Here is a 24,120-nt window from a genome sequence, read left to right on the forward strand (position 1 = left end):
TGTGACCCACAGAGAATTACAATCGGTCTGTTCAACTGGACAATGCCTTCTTGATGATAAAAAAATAAGAACATTTAGATTAAAAAATAATATTCTCCAAAAGACATAGACGCATTGCCTTTCAAACTTAACTTTAATTTAGAAAAAACAGTATAAAGGGAATATAACAACCTGTATAGACAATTTAGTCAGAATCCCTTGAAAGTTTTCTCAATGCAAATGTTGCAAAAAGATTTAAAGGAACAACTCCTCAGGTTCTTTAAAGATTGTTTAAAGATTGCTTTGAAAAACAAAACTTCCAGTGAACCATGAGGAAACACACCCTGAAGGTTCTCTGAAGTTTTTCTTGAATAACCCTCAGGTAACCTTTGATGACTACTCCTAAAGGTTGCCTGTTTGCAGGATGAGTTTATCGAGGACACCCAGTTGAGCAGGTTTCACAACAGAGCACAGCTGATAAGACAGAGAGCAAGAGTTTTGTTATGATGTGTGAGGCACAGGATGACTTCACTGCTCAGGGGATTCCTTAAATGTGGACGAAATGTTGACAGCACAGTACACTGGGTTTAGAATATGCATTTCCAATGTTAATCCTTTTTTTTTTCCATAATTTGATGTATCAAGTTCAGAACTGTTTCTTCCTGGAAGGAACATATTATGGCTCACATAACAATGAAAGGAAGAGGTAAAGAAACAGAAAACACGTTTTAAAAAATCAGATTTGCCTCTATCTTGGAACCAGCAAGTTTTTTGACCGATTAAATGCTGGTTAGATTTCTTCACTCATCTAAACAGCCTTACAAGTACCACTTCTGGCCCCTGATTGGCTGTTTGGTTACCACTGTACCTGCTCTGTGAGCACTTTTCATCGTGACTTTTGGTGTTTTTAAGTAATGTGAAAATACCTATTGGTCAACTGATCTGAACTGAGAGTACTCACAGCAACAAGAAAGGACTCCTGTTAGATCCACTTAATGATAAACAATACCAGTTTAATTAATGATCACATAAATAATATTCCCTGCAACATTTTGACAACATGTTCAATTCACAAGGCAAAAATAGTAGGCACTAGTTTAGGCTCAATTACATACATACAGTTCTTAGAATACAATGATAGACAGGTATTGGAACAGGTAGGTGATTTGAAGCCATAAAAGTTTCAACAAATCAGAAAGTGCAATATTACACACAAAGTTTCTTTTCATTATTTAATCATAGTGATATTTCTTTTGATGCATTAAATCATCCATTCAAATTAAGGATGTAAAAATAAATTTAATGTGCATTTAAAAGGAAATGTTCTAAAAGATTTTTAACATCCATAAAGATTGATTTAAAAACCAGAAAACATGTTTCTATGGTTGGGAATTCAGAGTAAAACCTTTTCTGTATTGTTTACAAAATAACTGATAAGGCACAAGACACTAACACTCATACTAACATACAGACATAAAGACTGTGCATTTTAATACGACATAGGCACCAATAAGAGGCATATACGTGAATCATTTTGTTAGAAACATCCGGCCTGTCTCTGCCTGTGTGTCAGGAGTAACTTGGGTCTCATAACCCGGAGCAGCAGTAACTCACTGTCTAACTACCAGTCTGATTGCATTCCACTTGAAACATAAACACTGTTGTAACCATGCTACTTAAAGTGTGCATTTTTCTAGCCTTCATCTCATAAATCAAGTTTGTACACAACGGCTTGGGCAAATATGCAAAGTTCAAAAGCAGAATCACTATGTCTGCAGGCCTGCATAATTATACAGTAGCTGAAGAATTATTTCAGTGTCAGGCATCAGCAGAAGAAAAACTAAAAAGAAACACACTGTAGGCCTGTCTGGTAATTTGTTGGCTTTCTGCAGCCATTAAAAGAGCTAATTAGATTAAAATATCTAAATGTTATGGTGTAAACAGAAGATCTGATTTAATTCCTTTCAAATATTCCTGGATGTAGAATAATCATGTCTGAACAAGTTGACTAAGAGACCTGTGAAAGCCCTCAGGAGCTGCTGATGATGCCTCAAGAGTCAGCAGCAGGTGAAATGCTGAGATAACCTCCATGCAGGGAGAGGCCTTCTTGGGAGAGGATGGATGGGGGGACCGTCTCTGTAGACATCTTTCCAGCACTGAAGGAGCCCTGCAGGTCCATGTTGATACACAAAACTCCAGACAGCAGCTGCCTCTTGTAGTGATCGAGACGCATGAGGACATCGAGGACTGAAGAGCTGGGAAACAGGCTGGTGGAGCTGATCTGGGACTGGAGGGACTGGTAGTGGTGCAGTTCAAGCTGCCAGGAAAACCTGGAGTTCACATAGGCAACATGAAAAATGAGAAAACTACTTCACATGAGAGTACATAATGAGTGTCAATGGATGCTCAGAAACATGACTCAACATGAATGCTAACTTTCCTCACTGTGTGCTGGACTGTCTTCAAATAAGCTGGACGTTTTAGGTTTATGTTCACATCTCATCTCTGCTGCCATCAAGTGGTCACAACATGCTTTGTCAAACGTTACACAATGTTAAAATCCAGCCATGTTCACATACTGAGGACAGTAACAAGCCCGGAAATATCATTTATTCTGGCATGGTTGGATGTTAAAATGTCAAGTATAAACACAATATATGTATTAAAATGTTCACCTTTAACTATAAATTATATGTTACATGTCATATGTTATATGTCACAGTCTCCTACCTGGCAGACACATGCTGAGAAATGCTTTTAGAAGTCTGACGAAGAAGGTGCTGTAGTATTTTTAATATCTGTTCTCTTATCCACCCAATGTCTTCTGGCACATCTGGCAGCCACTCGAGGAGTCTACACATGGCACACACTTCCATCAGTGCTCGCTTTAAGTGTTAAATTGTCTTAAAATAGCATTCAGAACATAATTTTACTGAGCTACAACTTTAATTTAGGAATCACAGACATGCAGATGGGATGTAATGAAGTACTTGCATGAGTGCATATCTAATAAGAAGGGAATCTGGACCAGATGTAATTAAGTCCTAGAGTACCTCAGAGTCAAGGACATGGCGGACTCCAGAGGGAGGGTGTAGGGGAGCATCAAGATTGAGGCCATCCTGACAGGAAGCATGTTGCTAAGCGACTGCACCAGGCTCCTCCTCTCCATGCAGGCTTCTACTAAAGCTGCAGAGGGAGGCAAAGAGAATCAGGATAATCATCTGAAACTATTCACAAAACAAACTGTCTTAATGTAGCACAGTTAAAACTTAAAAAGTCTAAATAAATGTTCCATTTTGAGAGCTCAATGGTCTGTATTGTAAGAAAAGAAAGCACTTCTCTCTCACTGAGAAACAGAAGTTAGGCTTTCTTTCAATCCAAGTTTGAAAAGAAAAATACTTCACTTCTGAAAATGAATCAAAATTGGACTTAATTCATTAGAACTGGCCATTTTAAAAGGCAGAATTAGGGCTCCTTCTATTGCTTCACACCCAAACAGGCAACAAAATTTATTCCTAGATAGTGGTATCTAACAATCCAAGCGAGAGAGCACAGATGCATAAAGATGAAGCGGGAAAGAGGTGCAAATGTACTGATTTCTGTGGAGGAATGGAGAAAATATACCAGCTACAGTGGATCTCAACAAGGTCAAATACAGCGTAGGTTATGTTGGGAAATTTTTGTGTTGTACCCATGCAGAAACTCCATCAGGGTAGTGGTGGAGATGCTGAGGGGCAAATGGAGCAGATGACTTTCATATTTTTGGGATTACCATGTTATTAGTTCTTATTAGGAAGAGCTCCACATATAAAGAATGATCCTGGTGTACTCTAAAACTATGCATTTGGTCAATATATTGTTTGAAAATTGGAGTATTACCAACAAAAAATACTATTACTATTCACAGCAAAAGAAAAATTCAGCAATTAAAAAATGTTAAAATACTGGAAAAGCATTATAGAAAAAGGCATTTGTACTTTTGGCAGCCACTTATCCAAATTCCCAGCGGGACAGGAGGGCCAAATGTTAAAAACCTCAAGAAAAGGAGCAAAATCAACAGGGATGAGCTCAGCCTTCAGAGGATTGTTGAACAAAGCAGATTCAAGAACTTAAGAGAGCTTCACAAAGAGTGGACTGAGACTAGAGTCGGTGGATCAAGAGACACCACACAAGTGTTATGCTCTTAGTTTGAAGCCACTCCTGAACTGCAGATGTCAAAAGCATCTCACCTGGGCTAAGAAGAAAGAACTGGACTGATGCTCAGTTGTTAAAAAGTCCTGTTTTCAGATTGAACTGAATTTAGCATTTCATTTGAAAATCACAGTCCCAGGGTCTGGAGGAAGATCTTAAAGGCACAGAATCCAAAAGTCCAGTGTTTTCAGTTTCCACAGGCAGTGATGGTTTGAGGTGTCATGTCATCTGCTAGTGTTGCTTCACTGTGCTTTATCAAGTCCAGAGTCAACACTGTCTACCAGGGAAAAAAGAGACCTTCATGCATTGATCTGCTAAGAAGCTTTATGGAGGTTCTAGTTTCCTGGCATCTGCCAACACGGTGAAGCCAGAACTACCAGAAACTGGTTTACAGACCATGGTGTTACTGTGCTTCATGGACCAGCCAACTGGCCTGAACTGAACCACATAGAGAATCTCTGGGGAAATGCCAAGAGGAAGATGAGAGACACCAGCCTCAACAATACAGACGAGCTGAAGGCTGCATTCAGTGCAACCTGGGCTATATAACACTCCAGCAGTGCCACAGACTGATTGGCTCCATGCTATGTCAGATAGATGCAGTAATTTGTGCAAAAAGAGTTCCAACTAATTAGCGAGTGCATAAATGAGCATAATTTTCCAGGTCAACATTTCTGTATTATAAATACTGTTCGACTGATGTTTTGTTATATTCTGAGATAGTGTATTTTTGATTTTCGAGAGCTGTAAGCCATCAAGATCAAAACAAAAAAGTAATGAAATATTTAACTGAGAATATAGGAAGTTCACTTCTTGACTTAAATCACAGGGGGAAAAACAAACTTTTTTCAAGATATTTAATTAGGGTTAGCTCCTTCGGTGTTTGTATTCAAATACGTGTGGAGACACTTGAGACTGGAGTTCAAACAACCTGCTGACTTTTTTACGAGCTTTGACCACCCAAAATGCTGAAGTACATCACTAACATTCTAGTCCAGTTTTGTTAAAAAAAAGAAAAAAAAAAAAAAAAAAAAAAAAAAGGGCCTTACAGTTTAGTCTTTACTTTAGGTCGCGATTTTTTTATCTTTTAAATCTAATTTAATCAGCCAAAATATTAAATTAGTATAAAAGTAAAACACCCATATTAATGCAGGTAACTTATCTATACATAGCAGAGAAATATGGTTACTGAATGTTCTGCATTAACTTTTTGGTTTTGTTTGGTCCCCTTGACAAAAGCAAAACATACTTTTCACCAGAGTCCTTATCGGCAATGATCATTTTTTTTAGCTCGTCTTAGTCTAGTCCTCCTCATGGAAACAAGTCAGTTGGCGAACATTTTTAGCCATAGTTTTGTTAACAAAATTACCACTGTAATGTTGTTCTATAAATAAATTTACCTTGCCTATAAGGCCATAATTACTTCTCATTTTTGCACTACTTTGCCAAAGTCATACGTTACCTTTGTGCAGGGTATGAGGAAAGTGTTCCATGATATTGTCCTCTATTGATGAACTAGAGATGACCATCACTGTTGCCTCTTCCAAATATGGCTTTTCCTCCTTTTCACTACCTCCATAGTCATCATCACAATCCTTGTTTTCTTTGCCATGAGTCAGCAGGGGTCTGTCTCTATATGGCCCACTGAACTGAAGCAATCCTGAAAACAGCAGCAAATATAACAGCATTTTTCTCTTATCTTTAATCAATGGTGAGAAAAATGCTTGGTAGTTAAAAAGTTCATCTAGTTTACAATAATCAAACATTTGATTAGTGTGCTGTTTTTGCTCTCATAAATAGACCTAAAACAAACAAACAAAGTCCGATGATCAGTAAAAACAGCTTTATTGATTATGTGATGTGGTCACAAGTTCTGACAGCGTATTAGGGAAAAAAAACTGTCGGTGCCTACAAATTTATTCCAGCGAGGACGGAAAGAGATCAATTAGGCTTGCTAAAACTGACCTAATTCTTTTAAAACGGAGCATGACTGGTTTTAGAGAAGGCTGTAAAAACAAAGAAAGCCTCTGTTTCTTACCATTCCTCTTTAAAAAGTGCAGAGCATCTTTATATCCCTGCTTACACATGGCCTTCATAACCTGCATCCAAAACAAAAACAAGCATATGTCTCTCTAAGAAATCGACTGGGTTCACTCCAGTGCATCAGAAACAACTTATTTGCACTGTTATGTGTTTGTGGAGGTTTTCTCACCATTGGGTCTGGAGGGAAAAGTGCCTTGGAGACTCTGTAGAGGTTGGGGAGGGTGAATTTGATGCTGGTGTTGGTGAATCGTAGCTCGTGCATGTTGGTGGATGAGTCTCGGGGGCAGATGTCACTCTCTCCGGCAAACGGAGACACGGTGATGGTATTTTTCAGCTCATACTGCGGCAGGTTGTCTGAGATTCCTCCGTCTACATATCGCTGCATTCAAAAAATAAAAATAAAAAAAAGAGATGAGTATCAGCATCGGGAAAAACAGGAAACAAATCACTCATTGTGAATCCTCCAAGGGCATTGAGGGATATTCAACTCTAAAGCAAGCATTACTCTGCATATGCCACTGTGACATCATATCCTGTGGTTTGATAAATTTTTGTTTTTCTTGAAGCTGGTGAACTTAAAGGGCTGGTAGGCACGCTGAGTGTGTCAACAGATAAACGTGAAAGCAGATTTTTGAATCTGAGCCATGGAGAGACAGAGGGGACAGAACAACCTTAAAGCCTGTGCCAACATGGTCACATCAGGCTCTGCCACTCTCACAGTCTGTTCACAGGCCACACACACACACACAGACACATGCACACACTTTTAAAACCCATTACAAAAGCCAAAGAGGTGGGATCACGGGGTGTTGTGCAAAAATTTCCCAGAAATTGTTTTTGCTGCGAACATGTCTGACAAAAAAGTTAACAGATGTATAAATAGAAGTTGTGCTTTCCCTCTTCGTGTTAAATCTCTGACAAATACCAACTCCTGGGGAATGATATAATTACTGTTTCCACACACGTGCCGTTCAGAACAAACACATTCTTGAGGAAGGGAGGGCTCTGATGGGCGGCAATTGGGAGAAAATTGTGCCAAAAGTAGCAACAACAAAACATAAGAAGAGGAAATACAGAGCACTGTTAAAGCAAAGCATGGTCATTTGTTACAACTATCTAACAGCAGTGCCTCCTTTACAGCTTTTTAATAACATCTATAGAGGCTGTGACATTAATTTCAGAACATCCACAGCAAAAGCTGGTACACACAGGCTGAACAATATTTAGTTTACTCACCACTCCATGTAGTGTGGGAGGAATGAGGCCACAGTACACAGGGATGTAAGCACTGCAGACACAGGCCTACTTAACAAAAACATTAGACACATTTAAAGGATTATTGGTGTATAAAATAACCAAATCAAATATGAATAGAGATATTATATTAATCATACTGTGATGTATATTATAGCAATGTAAATGCATATGTTAGTAGTTATTACAACATCAAATCCTAACTTGAAAGCTGGAGTTTTCTTGATACAGTGTTAGAGCACCTCTGAGGAGTTTTTAGCTAGTTGTGAAACAGACTGAAATTTATTCTTTGAACTATAAAAGCAAGCAAGCCCAACAGCATCAAGACTAATTATTTATTAAAGTAATTATTAAACCCTGAAATTGCTGACAGGGGTAGATGTCTGCTAAAGGGAGTCAAGTATGGTGCAGATACAGACAGTTTGGGGGTTTAGACAGCAAAATTCTTGATGAGTCATGCAATTTGCCTTTAAAAAAGCAGATTGAGACTTACTACTTACACATAGCGGACAAAATATGCAAAGGAATAAGAAGTCCCACCTGGATCACAGGGGGCCATCAAATCAACACAAACCCAAAAGACCTTCACATGAGCTTTAAAGAACAATTTTGTAGTACATTATTGTAGCTAGGTAAAACAAAATAACACTGCTAATTGATTATCATTTATTATTTTGTCAATTATGTATCTGCGACTTAGTTGTTTGACCACGCAACAACATCAAACATGAAAAAATAAAACATTAAATTAAATCTTTATATTTAAGAATACCTTCTATTTTTAATTATTGACTAAACTGATCATTCAGCTTATTTTAGGCTGTATAATTTGCAATCAAATACATATTACACAAAATAATTAATTAAAATGTTCCCACAGTATAGATACAATATCAGAACAGTGATAATACAACACCTGCATCCTGATGGCTGTATTCTGATCACTGAACACCCACCTGCACCAGCTCCTCCTTGTTGCTGAAATGAGACACCACAACATTTTCTCCATCTGTCACTCGGGTTAGAGAAATTCCTAACCGCCCACTGGCCTGGTTGTGACAATCAGCTGGCAGAAAGCGCCGCAACATGTGACGCACTATCTTGACCAGGTTAAATGAAGGATGCATGGGTCCCAGGAAACGCTTCCTTGCGTCTTTGGCAACATCAATAATGCTTGCACCAGCTTCACCTGTGAAAACAGGGGGACAATGGAACTGCAAATGACTAGGCAGAGCAAGGATGTGGGATGAATAAAGCTGTTGATTCAAATATACTTTAAACAAACCATTTATTCGAAAAGGTAAGCTTTTCCAAAAAATAGGTCTATATCATGCCTTTAACACACAATTAATCATTCATCAAAACTCATGCTGTGAAACTGATAAAAACAACCGCTTTTGCCATGGTTCTGCTCATTACTTTGCCTGGCACCTACCCCCTGACAGTGGTTTTAGACATTAAAAAAATCACTATAGAAAACAGTTAATCCATAAACTAATAACCTTATTTGCTTTTTAATCTCACAAAGAGGCATAACTGTTGAATTCAGCCTGTTCCATAACCAGTTAAAATTTCACCACAGGACCTTTAAACACTTAAACTGAATGTCAGGCAAAGTCACACTGAGATCTTTAAAAATAAACATGGCTGCCACTGTACTTATACTTTAACACGGATTGAGTGGCAAACGATTTCCTCATAACTTAAAAAATGGTTTAAACAGTAAGAAATATACCAACCAAGACATACTCCGGTGACCAGGGCAGTAGCAGTGATGGCTCCGGCGGAAGCCCCATAGATGTGTCGGGCATTTTGCACTAGAAAGGGAGCCTGCTCCACCAGACAGCTGGCTACACCGACGTGGTAAATACCGAGAAAGCCACATCCTGCAAACGAGATGTTCCACGGAGAGTCCAAAGGAAACATACCGGTGACCGTCCACAGCCGTGTAAACAGGGGTAAAGGTCGATAAAACAAGCAGCTACTAAAGAGCTTTAAGACTCCTTACCAGGCTAAACACCGAGCATATTGTGATAATTTTACTTCACATGCTTTCTGTTGAATAGCGAAACTTTAAAAGTTCTTTTTCAAGGTTTCTTACTTATAGTAAAAGTTACTGATTATGATGAGGAACACGTCGCTTAACCGTCAATAATTAAACTGAATTAAATTCTCTGACATTTAAGTTAATCCTCGTTACCGAACTCAATAAACACTGCCCTCAGATATTTCAACAACTACGGAGTGAACACGGGGACTTGTTGTTATTTTCCATGCTCGGTTGGCGTGTAGGCTCCTAGTAGGCGGATGTGAAGCTAACAGCCAATCATAATCGACAAAAGAAATAAAAACTACCAATCACAGTTGGAAGCGATGACACACTAGCCAATCATATTTCAGACTGCTGAAATAAGTTTAAGGCGCTTTGACAGCTGTCAAATATCCTCCCCATAGTTCTGTGTTTTCTTTGGTCAACTTCACCTTTTGATTTCACGTTTTCTGTTATCCAGCAAACTTATAACAGTAATTTCACAGGATTGGGTATCTTTAGGAAGAATGTTAATTGATTTCCAGCTATCTGAGAGACGTTTTACACTGACCAATCATAAAGATAATAATAATAATAATAATAATAATAATAATAATATTGGTTTGGGACAGTTACGAACATGCCCCAAGTGTGTGGATAGCACTTATGTGTTTATGGATACAACGATCCGATATTTATATGTAGCAGCTAATTTTCTTTATTTTTGTTACATTTATAAATAAAAAATATGGTTTATTTCCCCAAGATTAAGAATTAAGCTATGTTGATATACAGTCTGTTGCCCCCCACACAAGGCTGCCCATTAGGGGGAGATAAAGGGGAGAGCTTTGGAAAGTAATGACAGGCTTCATAGCTAAGAGAATAATGTAGAACTGAAACAACTTGAGGGAAAAAAATTATTAAATAATTGCGAAAAAAAGGCACACTTTGGCAGAATGGGTTCAAAATGGCAAAAATGGGTGAAATAGCGCTGATAATTGACTAAAGAGTGGCAACAATGGGTTAAAAATGGCAAAAGCAGGTTAAAAGAGGTAAAAATGGTCAAAAGTTACATATATGGTTCAAAAAGGCAGGAAAATGGGCAGAGAATGGTGAAAAGTGGTTAAAAAGTGGCAAAAATTGGTTCACATCAGCAGAAATTGGTTAAAAGGGGCAAATGGGTGTCAAAGGTAGTGAATCTGGTTTAAAAATTGCAAATACCGATTAAAAGCAGCAAAAAAAATTAAAAAACTGTTTAAAGATGGAAAAAATGAGTAAAAGCTGAAAATATGGCTTAAAATAAGAGAAAAACAGGAAAAAATTGTCAAATCGGTCTAAAATGACTAAAGTGGGTACCATGGGGAAATGTCTTTCTGATGGAAAGGTGTTTAAAGTGACATGAATAAATAATTTGAACATCAGAACCTAAAAATAGCTGGACATACTTTTCAGTTTCATAATGAAGATAGCCAGGACCAATTCTATTCAATTTAACACACAAATACACAAATATCATCAATAAATCACAACTGGGGAGGGGCCATGCACTGGGTTTTGCAGAGGTCCAGCAAATTCTGTGGGCAGGCCTGCCCTCACATGTCAAAGAGGGTAGAGGTCACAGTCACAGTAAGTCCTTTTGTTGTGACAGACGCTTTACTTAAGATTAAGCAGCATACCCTCTTATATTTTCCTGTAGCTCACGGTTAATAATTGATCAATGTAGCCAAGAAGAGAGAGATAATTCCCTACAAACATGCAGTGCATGATGGGCTTCAAATGCACTGTGACATTAAACATTAAAGTTTATTTATAAGGAATTTTATAAGGATGAAAAATATTTTTTTCCTCTGTTTCTGTTGATAACCATTTAAGTGTACTGTCAAAAAGGAGGGGAAACAACACATAAAACACGCAGGCTAACATGCGGGTAAGTGACTAAACAGCGCTATCTGGTGGCTTAGCTGGCTCTGACAGGCACTGAACACGTTGACACATCTGTCCCGCCCTGAGTTGAAAGTTTGGCGGTGCTCTATTAAGAGCGCTTGGTTTGAGGTACATTAACAACCGGGAAGGCGGGGCTAACTGTATTTTCAATTGATACAAAGAACCAAACTCCGCCCGTTTTCCATCGCGAGGAGATGTGAAAGAAAACGAACGAATTACTGTGACGCGAACGCTTTCTTTCAAAACATTGACGAACATGAGGAAGTGAGGCAGGAGAAAGAGGAGAAAGGTCGACCTAAGAAGTGACTTTAAGTATTATTTAGTAAAAGTAGGCAACGTTAAAATGCTAACTAGTTGTCTACATTGAAAAACGAGCCGTTACGGTTATTAGCATAGGAACAGACTATTGCGTGGGCAATTTTTGATAACATTATGGTGAACAGAGGCTGCAACTATACACTGGCTAGCTAATGGCTTAATTTTAAAGGCGTTAGTCTTTCATGGCAGCCCTTTTTCCCCGCCTGACTTTTTAAAATGGACTGTTTGAAATTTACATGTGGGCTAATACACAGACTCATGATGCTGGAGGAAAGCCGCGGTCCAGTGCTTGATTGGCTGGGAAGTTCTAGCTAGCTGTCTGGTGCTGTACGCAGCGGCTTCAATGGATAGGTCAACACCTGATGAAGAAGATGGAGAGCAGGCAGCCGGCTGGATTAACGAGACTGTCGGGTCTAAAGCTGCAGAAATGGAAGTGAAATCCTTATATGACACATCAGGAGCGACATCAAAAGTTGGAGAACAAGACCCTCGTATGGACCTTTCGGCCCCTGAGCTCTGGAGAGGGCTGTTGTATCAAGATGAGCAGAAATCAGAGAGGGAGGCTGGACCGACGATATCAAGCGGTGTGATGTCTGAAAGTCAAGCAGGAGTCATTGAGCCAGAGAGGGATGCTCCTTCTGAGTCTCCCCCTAGCTTCATGGACACCTGTGGTCGCTCCATCTCCAGCCTCTCCTCCTCCTCTTACTCCACACATTTTCTCCATAGCTCCAATTTTCCCTCATCCCCATCTTCCTCTTCACCCATCTTGTGTCTGACTCCACCTTTGCCTCCTTCTGTGGAGCTCACAGATGTGCTGACTGATACAAGGCTGACCCTGGATGTGTACCAGGGAGGAGCGGCTGCACTGCCACAGCTTTGGGGGTCTGTACCAGAGCAGGTGAGGGGAATCAAGTACCTGAGGCTGGGCTCCGAGGATAAACATGGGCTGGATGGCGCACTGGATGTGCTGTCTCATCTAACAGAGCTGCGATCGCTGGCCATTCGGGGTACTATTCCGATGTCTAACATTATTTAATATTAAGTTGACTGTTAGCATTGATGGCTTATGAGCTTTACTGACCTCAGGTTCTATCTTTTTTCTATTCTTTTAATTATTTATTTTAGGAGGGCTTAGAAATAAACCTCACCAAACTGGGATTTGGTAGCAAATAATGCGTTTGGTGGTAAAAAAAGAAAGAAGGAAAGAGTAGCAGAAGAAATAGAGGATTATACAACATCTAATATCACTTGGATAGTCAATTGTATTTTCACAATACAAAATATTATATCAGTTACAAAAGATCTGTTAATAAATGGGCTGATTTTTCTGATAATTCAAATGGACTTGGGCACTTTTTGGTCACAAAATTTATGTGTTTTTTCTAAGAATGTTTCTCATCCATTATTATGGCGAGAAAGCCATAAGATTCTCTGTTATATTGCCATCAGTACAGATGTTACTTTCTTATTCGTTGTATTATTTCCTTCCTGAAAATAGAATAAAATTAGTTCTATTCTTATTCTATTCTTTCTTTTTTTAGGACACTGCTTTCATGACCCACAAGGTGATCCTTTGCCCGGCCTCCTCACCACTCTGCCTTCATCAGTCTCCTCCCTTTGTCATTTGGTGCACCTGGATCTCTCCTTTAACCAACTCTCCTCCATGCCCTCCTGCCTTCTCAGTTTGCCTGTGTTGTCCTCTTTACTCCTCTGTCACAACCACCTTACAGCTTTGCCTCCTAATGTAGGCCAGTTGTCCTCCCTCACTTACCTCTCCCTCCTGGGGAATGAGCTGGTCTCTCTTCCTCCAAGTATCGGTCAACTGAAAGCCCTCCAGACCCTTGATGTTTCACATAACCTCCTTCAGAATTTACCGGATGAGGTTGGTTCTATGGAGGAGTTGAATAAGCTTGAATTGTCTCACAACAAGCTGAAGCAGCTACCAGAGAGCATGGGTAAGGATGTAAGAGAGCGTGGATGCATCAGCAAAAGGCCATTACAGTGATGGACTGGAGTTCTCTCGTTTTGTAAGAGTTAAATTCACAAATGCTGCCGTTTTTTTCTTTTTGGTTTTGTTCTCCAGGCACTCTCTTCTCTCTCAGGGAGCTTGTCATCTACAGCAATGACCTCCGCATAATCCCACACTGTGTGAACAAACTGCCTCTGCTGAAAATAGACGTGCGTGACAATCCTTTGGGACGACCCCCTACACCTCCTCCTCTCCCTCCTGCACCTGGTGAGCATAGAGAAAAAGAGGTTTCTAATTAATTAGGGCTTCGATCATTATGACTGTGTTTCTGGTGTCTACCTTTTCTGTCAGCACATTTACTCTTTTCTGCTGCACCTTTTTTGCTAGACAAAGCAGAGACAGAAATTCCTGAGTTGCACCTTGGATTTAATCAGCACAGGTACAGTGTCTGTCTCAGCATCTAAATATAATCTGAAAAACAAATCATTATCTCCTTTAGACTTGATTGATATTAAAGCCATCATGCTCCGTTTGCTCCTTAGTTTCTGTGTTTCGTCTGCTGGGTGTCATGTGTTTCTCCCAGGGGGGGCTGAGCTGCTGTTCCCCCCGGGTTGCCTGGTGACGACCAGAAGACTGGAATGGCTGGAGAAGCGTCCAGAAAAGAAATGGGTGCAGCTGGAGGAGCATGACATCCTACTGAGTCGTCCACTGGAACTCCGCCCTCATGGGATAAGCTTTCTAAAGGTATTAAATAAAATTGGTGGGACTCTATTTACCATTTCTTTCATTGGGGTACTTACTATTTTCAACATGAAGTTTAATTCTCTCTTCAAACGAATCCTCATACATGCCCATTTTAAAATGTCTAGCATTACAGCAATAAAAATGCATTAATAGCCTGGTTTACAATAGGGCTGAACAAATAATCTAATTGTGATTTTTTTTCCCTAGTATTGCGATTGCAATTTCATATGCAATTATACTTATGTTGCTCATGTTATATATTTTTCAACAAATTCAAGCAGTAAATCATTCTAAATTTAACCTACACTCAGTCAGGAACACTTATCATACATTTAACCATTTTATTGCTAAATGGATATGCAGTTAAACTTGGCAGAGAAGAATCTGCTTTCTAGCAGCATGCTTTGACTTTACAGGGGAGTGCAAGAGACCCCCATAGGTACAGATCCATTTATGGAAATGTGTAATGAAAACTGGGAAATTATTGCATCCATAGTTGCATGAATCTGAATATGAACCAGCTGTAAGCTATAAAGGAGGAGGCTGGGGTGGAGGAGGTGAAGCTTTGCCAGCAGCATTAGGATGGTGCATCAGCAATAATGCAAGCAGGGATTAGTGAGAAGTATGTCATTTAAATGGACTGCTGTGTTGACACTTGAATGATTGCATAATGTGCATAAAATCTGCACTGCTTCAAAAAATTAATATATCAAACTGGTATTTTGACAAATTTCAAGTTAAAGAAATACTTCAACTTCTACGATGTCAATTAATTGTCCAGCCCTAGTTTACAACAACAATTTTGCTTCGTGAAGCCTATTACACCGTTTGTAAAAGCTGCAAAGGGATGGAATTTCTTTAGGCTTTCAGTCTTGCAAAGTGAAGGTTTGAATGATGATTCTGTATGTCTAGTTTTCTGTCACATCAACTCCAGTGCCTATAAAAAGTGTTCACCCCCTTGGATATTTTTACCCTTTTATTGATGTTATAAATCAATGATGGTCAAGGTAATTTGAACTTTTTTGACAAAAGAAAACATATTTCTGCAAAGTAATGTCAATTAAACGAAAATGTGTAAGGGAAAATAAGCGTTCGCGTAAATATTCATCCCATTCAAAGTGACTGACCTAATTCAAAAGAGGTCCATCCATTGGTGCACGTAGTCTCACAGTTAGTGAAATGGGGATCGCCTGAGTGCAGTTAATATGTTTCAAGTGATTGTAGTATAAACACAACTGTCCTATCACTGGTTAATCAGTATTCCTGGCTACCATTACACCATGAAGATAAAAGAACATTCCAAACAGCTCAGAGAAACTGTTACAATTCCAACCCTGTATATCACATTGTATAAATGATTGGTTAATATGATTGTCTTGCAGTTTATAAGATACATCTATGGGTTCTAAAACATCATTTATCATATCATATTGTGAGTTATGCAATTTGCTTCTCTAGTGAAGAATATTGTGAAAATATACTGAAACTTAGACTTGTTATCTTTGTTATATCTTGTGACTATAACCTGCACTTCATGTTTGAATCTTGACAGCCTGTAGAGGTGTGTGTGCCGTATCATCGGCCTAAAAAAAGAGAGGTGGTGATGCGGAGGTTTGACGGACAGTCTTGGAGCACTCTGACCACAGCTCTACGGAGAGGAAGCGAGAGCCACAGTAGCCATCCCGGTGGACGTCCAGCCAGGGTAAAGTATAATACCTACAACAGTGAAACTAATGATTATGGTCCAGTTTTGATTCTGTTTTCTTTTCTGTGTCTGTTCAGCTGGCCTGTTGCACAGTGAGCCAGTTCTCCTGGTTCATGGCGGTGTCCCGTCCAGTAAAGGACAGTTGCTCCCTTACACCAGCCGGAGCTCTGCTTGTGAGCAGCTCTGATCCTGGAATAAAGCTGCACTTCCCTCCAGAATCCACCGTGCAGACCCGCACTATTACATTACAGGTGACTCTACAGTGTATGAAATAAGTATGAATAAGTTTGTCATCATGGTATCAGCGGATTATAAAGCTTGAGTTTATGTCATTTTGTGTTCGTAGGTGCTGCAGGTGTCTGTGTCAGAGGTGCAGGCACTATGTGGTGATCCTCAGGCCAGTGCTAGCCCTCTTCTCTGCCTCTCCCAAACTCCCAGCATTCAATTCCTGCTGCCTATCAAAGTTCAGATCCCTCTTCCATCAGGAGTCACAGGTCTAATTCATCCTTGATCTATACCTTTTAATATGTTTTTATAACTGAGTATATCATCAGTTTCGTCTTTTTTTCCCATTTTTTCCCTGCAGGCCATACAGTCGATATGTCCCATTTGCATCTGTTACACGGAGACCCCTCTGCACAAACCTGGACTGATATCACATCTCAGGTGTCTCTCTACATCACCCATTTATATGCTATTTTCTACATCACCCATTTTTCCTGGTAAGTTTTTATGATTATTCTCATACTGTGCCTTTGTTTCCTGTTTTTAATGTATTAATACAGCTTGGTATACCCTGTCACAGGTACTGGCTTTGGTACACAACTCAGCGCTGTGTCAGTGGGGTGGTCAGGAAGGTCTATCAGAGACTAAAGCAGTTTAAAGTCCAGTTCCTTGTTCTTCAGAGAAAGACTGATCCTTCACAAGTTATGCTACAGTGTTTACCTGCTAACAAGGTTTGTTATGTTGTGTGCAGTTTAATAAGTGTTATTATATTGTATCTGTTCAAATACCATTCAGTGAAAGAGTGATTGTGATGTTTTCTGCCAAGGTGGACGACAGAGTGCTGTCTTTATCTGAGCAGTATGATGGACCTCAGCCTTCAGACGTTTGTGACCTCCTGGAAGGAGAGCAGTTCTTTGCCGGCTTTGAGAGGGGCTTAGATATCAGCTCAGGTCTCAAGTCCTCTTTGAGGCTCCCTTTTCTTTCAAGATCTGTAGCCTGTTGCACCATCTATGTGGAAATTCTGACTGAAGCTGTGGTGTAAAATCCACACTAAACCCTATGTTGAAACCAGTTTGGACCTAACTTAAGTTACATAATTTATTTGATTGCACCATGGAGATTTAAGATTCATCTCAGCTAGTAGAGCGTAACATCCAAACCACCAAAATAGTGTCACAGATAGGCAATTCACTACAATTCACCAATCAGTGAAAAGCATTTTTAATGCACTGACAGCTGAAATAAGTCCTGTTAACTGTGTTTGATCATCAAACAGTAGAAGATATGCCAAAGCATTGTGATACATGATAAATGCATCCTAAACCTAGAGCTAGTGTAATATAACCGTGACACTGAGTCGTCAAAAACATGAGGAAATTTAACAGTACTTTATTTTGGGTGGCAAATTTTTTTTTTCGCTCATGGAAAACAGTTTGAGTCCTAAGAAAGTCCTCATACATTTCTGAAGGATATAATCTACAGTGGAAAGCACACTTTAGACATCAAACAGCCACTAAAACTCTCTGCTCCTCCTCATCCTCCAACTTCTAAAGCTTTCAATCACCATCATTGTGACAACTGAATTTGAGGAGGACTGTACGCCTGCTCAGAGGCAGCTTTAAGATTTAACTTTTAACTTAATCATACATTGTAATTCAGTTGGTGCAACATCCTAAATGTTGGCGGAGTGAAAACTCCCAAGTAGATTATGGTTGAACTTCCACTTAACTGATGAAACCCATATCTGATATATGCTGATATGATACATCCACTGAAAAATCTACTTTTTAGCAGCCTCAGTGTCATGTTTTTTTTTTTTTTTTGAAAATGTGTTTTCTGTGTTTTTGTTCCTCTTCTTCAGAGAGACCAGACTGTATGGGTGGAAGACTTTGTTTTGTCTTTTACTCCAGCCTGAAGAATTTAAAGGAAGTTTACATCTGTGCTGCTCAGGGTCAGAAGGGCCCAGTGAGAGGACAAGTAAGGCACATGATTTATCATACATAACACTGAAAGAACTGGGAAGAGGGATTTCTGGTGGGTTTTCTGTTTCATTATCACATTACTTAGCTGCATGAAGACTTATTTGCTTCTATATAATAATAAAAACATACAGTAGTTACATGGAGAGAAGTTCTTTCTGCTCAAAAGCACCAGTCAGACAGGAGGGAAGAAGGGGATAAAATGTTTACTGTTCTCTTTACTTTGAAGTATTTTTCTGGAAATAATTTCAACCTTTGGAGAAAGACTGGATTTGGTCTTTAACAGAGGACAGCAGGATAAATCTAAAACTCTATACCCAAAGGCAAGGATACTGCACAGTAGAGTTTGAGTCACATAATATATTCTTTTTCCAAGCCATCAAAATCACACAGACATGAAATACATAGTGGTGGTTTTAGGATTTTTTGTTCATTTTTCCCAGACAGTAGTAGTTAAAGATTGACGATAAATTTACGGGAGGAACATGAGAGTTACTGGTACTTGATGGTCTGGGTCTAAGTTCAACCTGGACTGTTATAATGATGTCTCAGCTTAAACGGTGATGGCAATACCATTAGAGCTACCTGGGTTTTGCAATCTAGACATGTTTTTTTTTTAATTTAACCATGACTTTAATGAAGATAGGAACTGCCAATAGTTAACTTTGTGTGTTTTTTTTGCCTTAATGTAAACAAGTACAGGGCTCAAAACTAGTGCTTAAAGACTTTATGAGGCCTTGTTCTTGTGGAAAATTAATGCTTTAAAGACATTAAATGTGACCAAAAACCCCTGGACCTTAGCCTGTTTCAATGAAATAAAAAATTGAAATTTCAAGGATGTTTCTTCTTAAATGACAGAGACTACAGGAGGACCAGGGAGTTAATAGGAAAACAGAGGCTAATATAGGATTAAATTATTAAAGTGTTAACCAGTCTTAGGCCAGTCTACCCCTTAGCCCTTCTCCTGAGTCTACCCCTTCCCCTTGCCCCTTGAAACAGAGTGGTAAGGGGTAGGGGTGAAAACCTTCCTTTAAGAAATGAGACCCCACTTAATTGCTGTTCCTCATCACACATTGCTGATAAACAGCTGCATTATTGGAGGTGACAATAAAGCTTTGACCATCTTGTTCATACTGTGGATCTCTGTGTTGATCTTCTTCATACATTTATACAGTCAATAGCCCTGGTTTACATGTGTACATACTGAAAATACAATAAACTCCCATCCCCAGTAGCTAAAGATTGATTATATGAGAAAACATAACTGTTGTATTTTCTATAATCATTTACAAATGCTGAAAATATTTACATTGTGCCATTTCACAAGTGCATGGTGGGAAATTCAGCTTACCCCTTGGTTTCAAGTATGGTTCTGAAAAATCTTCATTTCAAGGGCTATGTTGCCCTTGGCCCTTAGCCCTAGTCCACAATTCAGTAGTGTTGGGACACTCCTTCACCTGGCATGAACATGCAAAACCAAGGGTAAGGGCTAAAGGGGAGAAATGGGATTGGCCCTTAGTCCTGTTGGGCTTGTTTGATATTGTAGGCAATAAAGGGAAGTCAATAATAATTTGTCTGGCTCATTACAAGCTCAGAACTCCTCACAGGAGCTTAAAACATTGTATCATAGTGGTCATTTAATAGTGTTTACTATATTGCTTTTTGCATGCATGACTTTTTGAGCTGTTATGTGTAACTGATCAACATTGCCACCTAGCTCAATTCCTGTTAAACTTGCTTTTATTTCTGCCCAGGAATCAGTCTCTAAAGTCGGTGTGTTTATACATTGAAAATATTTTTTACTTTTGTTTCAGGTGTCTTTTTACAGAGGAGAGATTCCCAATGATTTGCCTGAGGAAGTGGCGAGAAAAAGGAAAGGACAAGACAGTCAGTGGCTTGCAACTTTACCACTAAGACTTCCGGTTAGTTGGACTGATTGATCCTATTTTTTCCCTTATTTCATGCAACAGCATTTATTCTGTATTTTTCCATTTTCTTAAGACAACTCAGGTAAACTCATCTTAATTTGTCTTAAACATTGGAGAAAAATATGACTAATTATGAACAGATCCCTCCCTTCATTATCTAGTACCTAAGGTAGATACTTTTTCATCTGACTAAACGTTAAGCATTTAAGCTGTAGTCATGTTTAACCTGAGAGAAGCCCCGCTCACAATGCAGTTTCTTCTCTTTTTGCCTCAGGCTCTGAACTCAGAAAACAATTTCATCATGGAAGAGCTCCAGTATCCTGCTCTGAACCTCGGTGACCCTGAGAGTGGATACCTGACAGAAGCCAACCTGCTGTCCATCTCTCTTCAGATTGGTCATGACTGGCGTGTTATTGGCATCAATCTTGGCCTAAGCTACCAGGAACTTGACCGGATCCAGTACAAGTACAGGTAGGGATGACAATCAGTGTCAGGCTAGTGAAAGATCCTTTAGTGAAATAAAAATAAAATCTGTGCTCGTGTATTTGTTATACTACTAACATTTTTGGTTTAATTTGAATGAAGCTTCCCTCCGACCTGTTCCATATCTAAAAATAGGCTATAATTTGTAAACTAGTGAGAGAGATTTACATATAAAGGTCCATTCTCTGTTGAAGCACCTCAGCCTGAGCAATGCTGTGTTTTAGCACTGCTAAACCCCCTGAGGGAACAAGACAGAGTGAGTTGTAACGTGACTAAAGGAGGGAAATGGTAGAGAATTTGATTGTTTTAATCTGCACTGTCAGCCATCACTAAGCCATCTGGGACACTGCAGGAGATTACATACAGACTGATGCTCATCTGTCCCTCCCCCTACTCCTCACGCTCACAAAAATTTCCCATGACGCATCCTGGAGGTGGAGGAGAAATGCATTATGTAAAATCAAACATACTTGCTGTGTAGAAGGATGCCTGTGTGAGAGAAAAAATTCACGTCATTTTAAATGAGGGCTTGCCCTCAATGATTTTCGAGTCTAAATAAAGATAAATAAATGTTGATGGAAGTCTTCAGATTATTTTCTCTTTTTGTAGAGCATAACTGAAATGCTCCACCTGGACAGGCTGTGTTTGTGCAGTTCTTTGTGTAAGCTCATCAAGGTGCAGTAGGTAGGAACATTATTTTGTGTGAGAGTAATCATGCTGTGATGTAAGATCCATTTCTTTAAGAAAATTAGATATGTATATCACCTCTCTCTAAGGGGATTTGACAAAATCAATATGGTATCAGGTGTCAGGCTCTGCTCAGTTGACCATTAGATCCCCATTAATCATTTGGAATCATGGTTGGAATCAGCAATATAGTGTTGAACTGCTTATTTCTTATCTCTCTGATAGACCTTTCACAGTTAAATCTTTTTTATCATGTGCCCTCCTCACCTGTTGCATCCCCCAGGGCTCCCTTCTGTTTTTAGTTTTCTTACTTCATTGTGTAGACTATAACAGCAAATTGTGGCTGTCTCTACACAACACCTTGCATCAGTGAACATGTGTGATTTAACAGCAATGAGATTCTTTATCTTTTAGCTCATAAACACTGTGTCTTAGATCCCCTGCTTGTTTTAGTAATAAGCTTTGACTTTATTCTCAAAATTTCAACTTTTCCCTTAATATTGTATTTCAACTTCATTCTCGAAATTTCAACTTTTTCTTCGATATTTCGACTTTAATATTCAAGTGTGCAGCATTTTTTTTTCTTCACCTCTGGCCCTAATCCTCTTCTATACCCAATGAGACCAGTTCATCAAGTTTTAGGTCTTTTTTTTGGTTCTTTCCAAGTAAAGGGAGCAGCAAACTTCAGCCTTTTACCCCAGTTTAGTTTTTTTGTAGTGTTGGTCTTTCTGTAGACTTGGCAATCCCATTTTTGCAATTTTGCCAAAAATAAATGAAATCTCCTGTGAGAAACTTTTTCTTGGACTTTTGTGCCCCCTGTGAACAAAACAGCACACTTTTTCTTTGCTGCCTTTGTCCTGTTTTAAGGAGTGCTTTCTGATAGAAAAAAATATCCTGCTGTTTTTAACAGTACATCAAATCATACACTGTGAACCTTTAGTGGGGAAAAAAATAAAGTCTCTTTCTGCAGCTATTATTCACTATTGCTGATGTCTTATTTGCTTCTGCAGTTAATACAGAAGAGTGATTGTAAAGTTCAGTTTGTTTCATAGCTGGCTGAAAACTCCTCAGAAAAGCTTTAAAAGAGACATTATTTTTTTTTATCACAATACCCAACAAACAGTAAACAATATGTGATAAACTGTATGCAATAACATGATCATCATAACATCACATCAACAGAGCTGAGGTGCTTCGCTATCCTGCTTCCTTTGAATCCTTTTGTTTATTTTCTCTTGTATGTTCTGTTTTCCTCACAGAGACAACCTGGGAGCTTTGGTGCTGGACATGCTGTTCCTCTGGGCGCGGGGTCAGGGGGCTGCAGGACCAGGGGCCGTGTCGAGACTGGTGGAGGCAATGATAGAGAGCGGCAGGAGGGACCTGGCAGAGGAGATTGAGGACATTGTTAGCATTGGAAAGAGAAAGTACTCCGAGTCACTAAGGAGAGTGGGGCTGGAAGCAGAAAGCTCCTCGCTTGGTGAAACACAGCAGTAGATAAACTCACGCTGGGTGCAGATGGCTGACTTACAGTTGAGTGACCTGTTTGTTTACAACATGCTCCCCATCATGTTGATCTCTGCTGTCCAAACAACTGTCCTTGAATACAAAACCTCACCTTTTCTACATCATGGCAGAAACAACAGCAGCATCTTTGACATACAGAGGATTGTGGATATGAGTAAACTGCACGTAGAGGACCTTTGGATTTTTTTCCACCCCTTTTTTAAAGCTCTCATAGTATGCAGGACAATACTGTGAAGATTTAGGTAAACCAAAAAAGAGAGAGCAAAGATTTGATGAACAGTAAATTTTAAAAAAGTAAATAATTACGTCATAATAATAAATACTATGTTAAAATGTTAAGATAACTTTTTATATGCCTCAAAACATTATCCACTATTTTGATAAAAAAAAAATTGGAACAAAAAACATAGTTTTGGAATAACATGCCTGAAATAATTGCCAACCTTTTTTAACAATGGATTGATTATTTCTGTAAATCACAAGCAAAAAGTCAACAAATGCTTCTCCAGTTAATAAAAATAATCAAATGATAAGACAATAAATACTGAATCAAAATACTGAGATAACTTTAAAATATTGTCAGATTTAGCAATAGAATTGTAACTTAAAGCCAAATGTTTGCACTACATGTCTGAATAAAATGTTTTCCCCTTTTTTAACAATGAATTGATCATTTCAGTAAATTACATGTACAGATGTCAAACAAATGTTTCTACCATCTACTTTCTACAAGTAAACTGATGATCACTGAGTCAGTATTTCTGAGATAACTTTTTAATTAATTGAAAATATTTGTCAGAATTTTAAATAGAATTGTGAATGAAAAAAAAGAGTGCCAAATTTTTATTAATTTATTATTTAGATTTATTTAACCAGGAAAACCTCATTGAGATTAGGAGTCTCATTTACAAGTGTCCTGGCCAAGACATGAAGATTTTGTGTGAATAGATCATTTATTTCAGTAAATTTCCACAAACATGCCAAATATTTGCTCATCCACTTTCTAGAAACAAATGATCAGCTCCTTTTTTTCTTATGCTAGACTTTAAATTTTGAAACATCATTTAGCAATACCATTTGAAATATCATGAAGATTGTCTTTAGGTAAACAGCTGAAA

At 38.8% G+C, this 24,120-nt stretch overlaps 2 protein-coding genes across 2 annotated transcripts; one reads left to right on the forward strand and one right to left on the reverse strand.

Moving 5' to 3' along the window:
* Positions 1-975: 975 nt before the first annotated feature.
* pnpla2 (patatin-like phospholipase domain containing 2) lies at positions 976-9,720 on the reverse strand. Its single transcript, XM_041795533.1, has 9 exons — positions 9,207-9,720; positions 8,424-8,656; positions 7,450-7,515; positions 6,383-6,592; positions 6,209-6,269; positions 5,633-5,830; positions 3,033-3,165; positions 2,710-2,832; positions 976-2,309 (listed from the first exon to the last, which is right to left on the reverse strand). The coding sequence occupies exons 1-9, from the start codon at positions 9,391-9,393 to the stop codon at positions 2,030-2,032; spliced, it is 1,491 nt and encodes a 496-aa protein (XP_041651467.1). The 5' UTR covers positions 9,394-9,720; the 3' UTR covers positions 976-2,029.
* Positions 9,721-11,697: 1,977 nt separating this feature from the next.
* pidd1 (p53-induced death domain protein 1) lies at positions 11,698-23,655 on the forward strand. Its single transcript, XM_041796536.1, has 15 exons — positions 11,698-12,765; positions 13,300-13,713; positions 13,842-13,994; positions 14,115-14,166; positions 14,270-14,471; positions 16,024-16,173; positions 16,254-16,427; positions 16,523-16,670; positions 16,763-16,898; positions 16,982-17,132; positions 17,228-17,351; positions 18,263-18,378; positions 20,195-20,302; positions 20,583-20,779; positions 22,738-23,655. Exons 1-15 carry the CDS (start codon positions 12,102-12,104, stop codon positions 22,970-22,972), a joined length of 3,024 nt encoding a protein of 1,007 aa, XP_041652470.1. The 5' UTR covers positions 11,698-12,101; the 3' UTR covers positions 22,973-23,655.
* Positions 23,656-24,120: the final 465 nt, after the last annotated feature.

This window comes from Cheilinus undulatus, linkage group 9, assembly GCF_018320785.1.
Source record: "Cheilinus undulatus linkage group 9, ASM1832078v1, whole genome shotgun sequence".
Lineage (NCBI taxonomy): Eukaryota > Metazoa > Chordata > Actinopteri > Labriformes > Labridae > Cheilinus > Cheilinus undulatus.

Excerpts from the sequence above, each read along its gene's own strand:
- pnpla2 (XM_041795533.1), bottom strand. The coding sequence starts at position 9,393 with ATGTTTCCTTTGGACTCTCCGTGGAACATCTCGTTTGCAGGATGTGGC. Across the intron at positions 8,657-9,206 it reads GGTCACCGGAGTATGTCTTG|GTGAAGCTGGTGCAAGCATT; the intron begins GTTGGTATATTT and ends CTGTTTTCACAG. Across the intron at positions 2,833-3,032 it reads GCCATGTCCTTGACTCTGAG|ACTCCTCGAGTGGCTGCCAG; the intron begins GTACTCTAGGAC and ends TGCCATGTGTAG.
- pidd1 (XM_041796536.1), top strand. The coding sequence starts at position 12,102 with ATGGATAGGTCAACACCTGATGAAGAAGATGGAGAGCAGGCAGCCGGC. Across the intron at positions 17,133-17,227 it reads AGTGTTTACCTGCTAACAAG|GTGGACGACAGAGTGCTGTC; the intron begins GTTTGTTATGTT and ends TTTTCTGCCAAG. Across the intron at positions 20,780-22,737 it reads CGGATCCAGTACAAGTACAG|AGACAACCTGGGAGCTTTGG; the intron begins GTAGGGATGACA and ends TTTTCCTCACAG.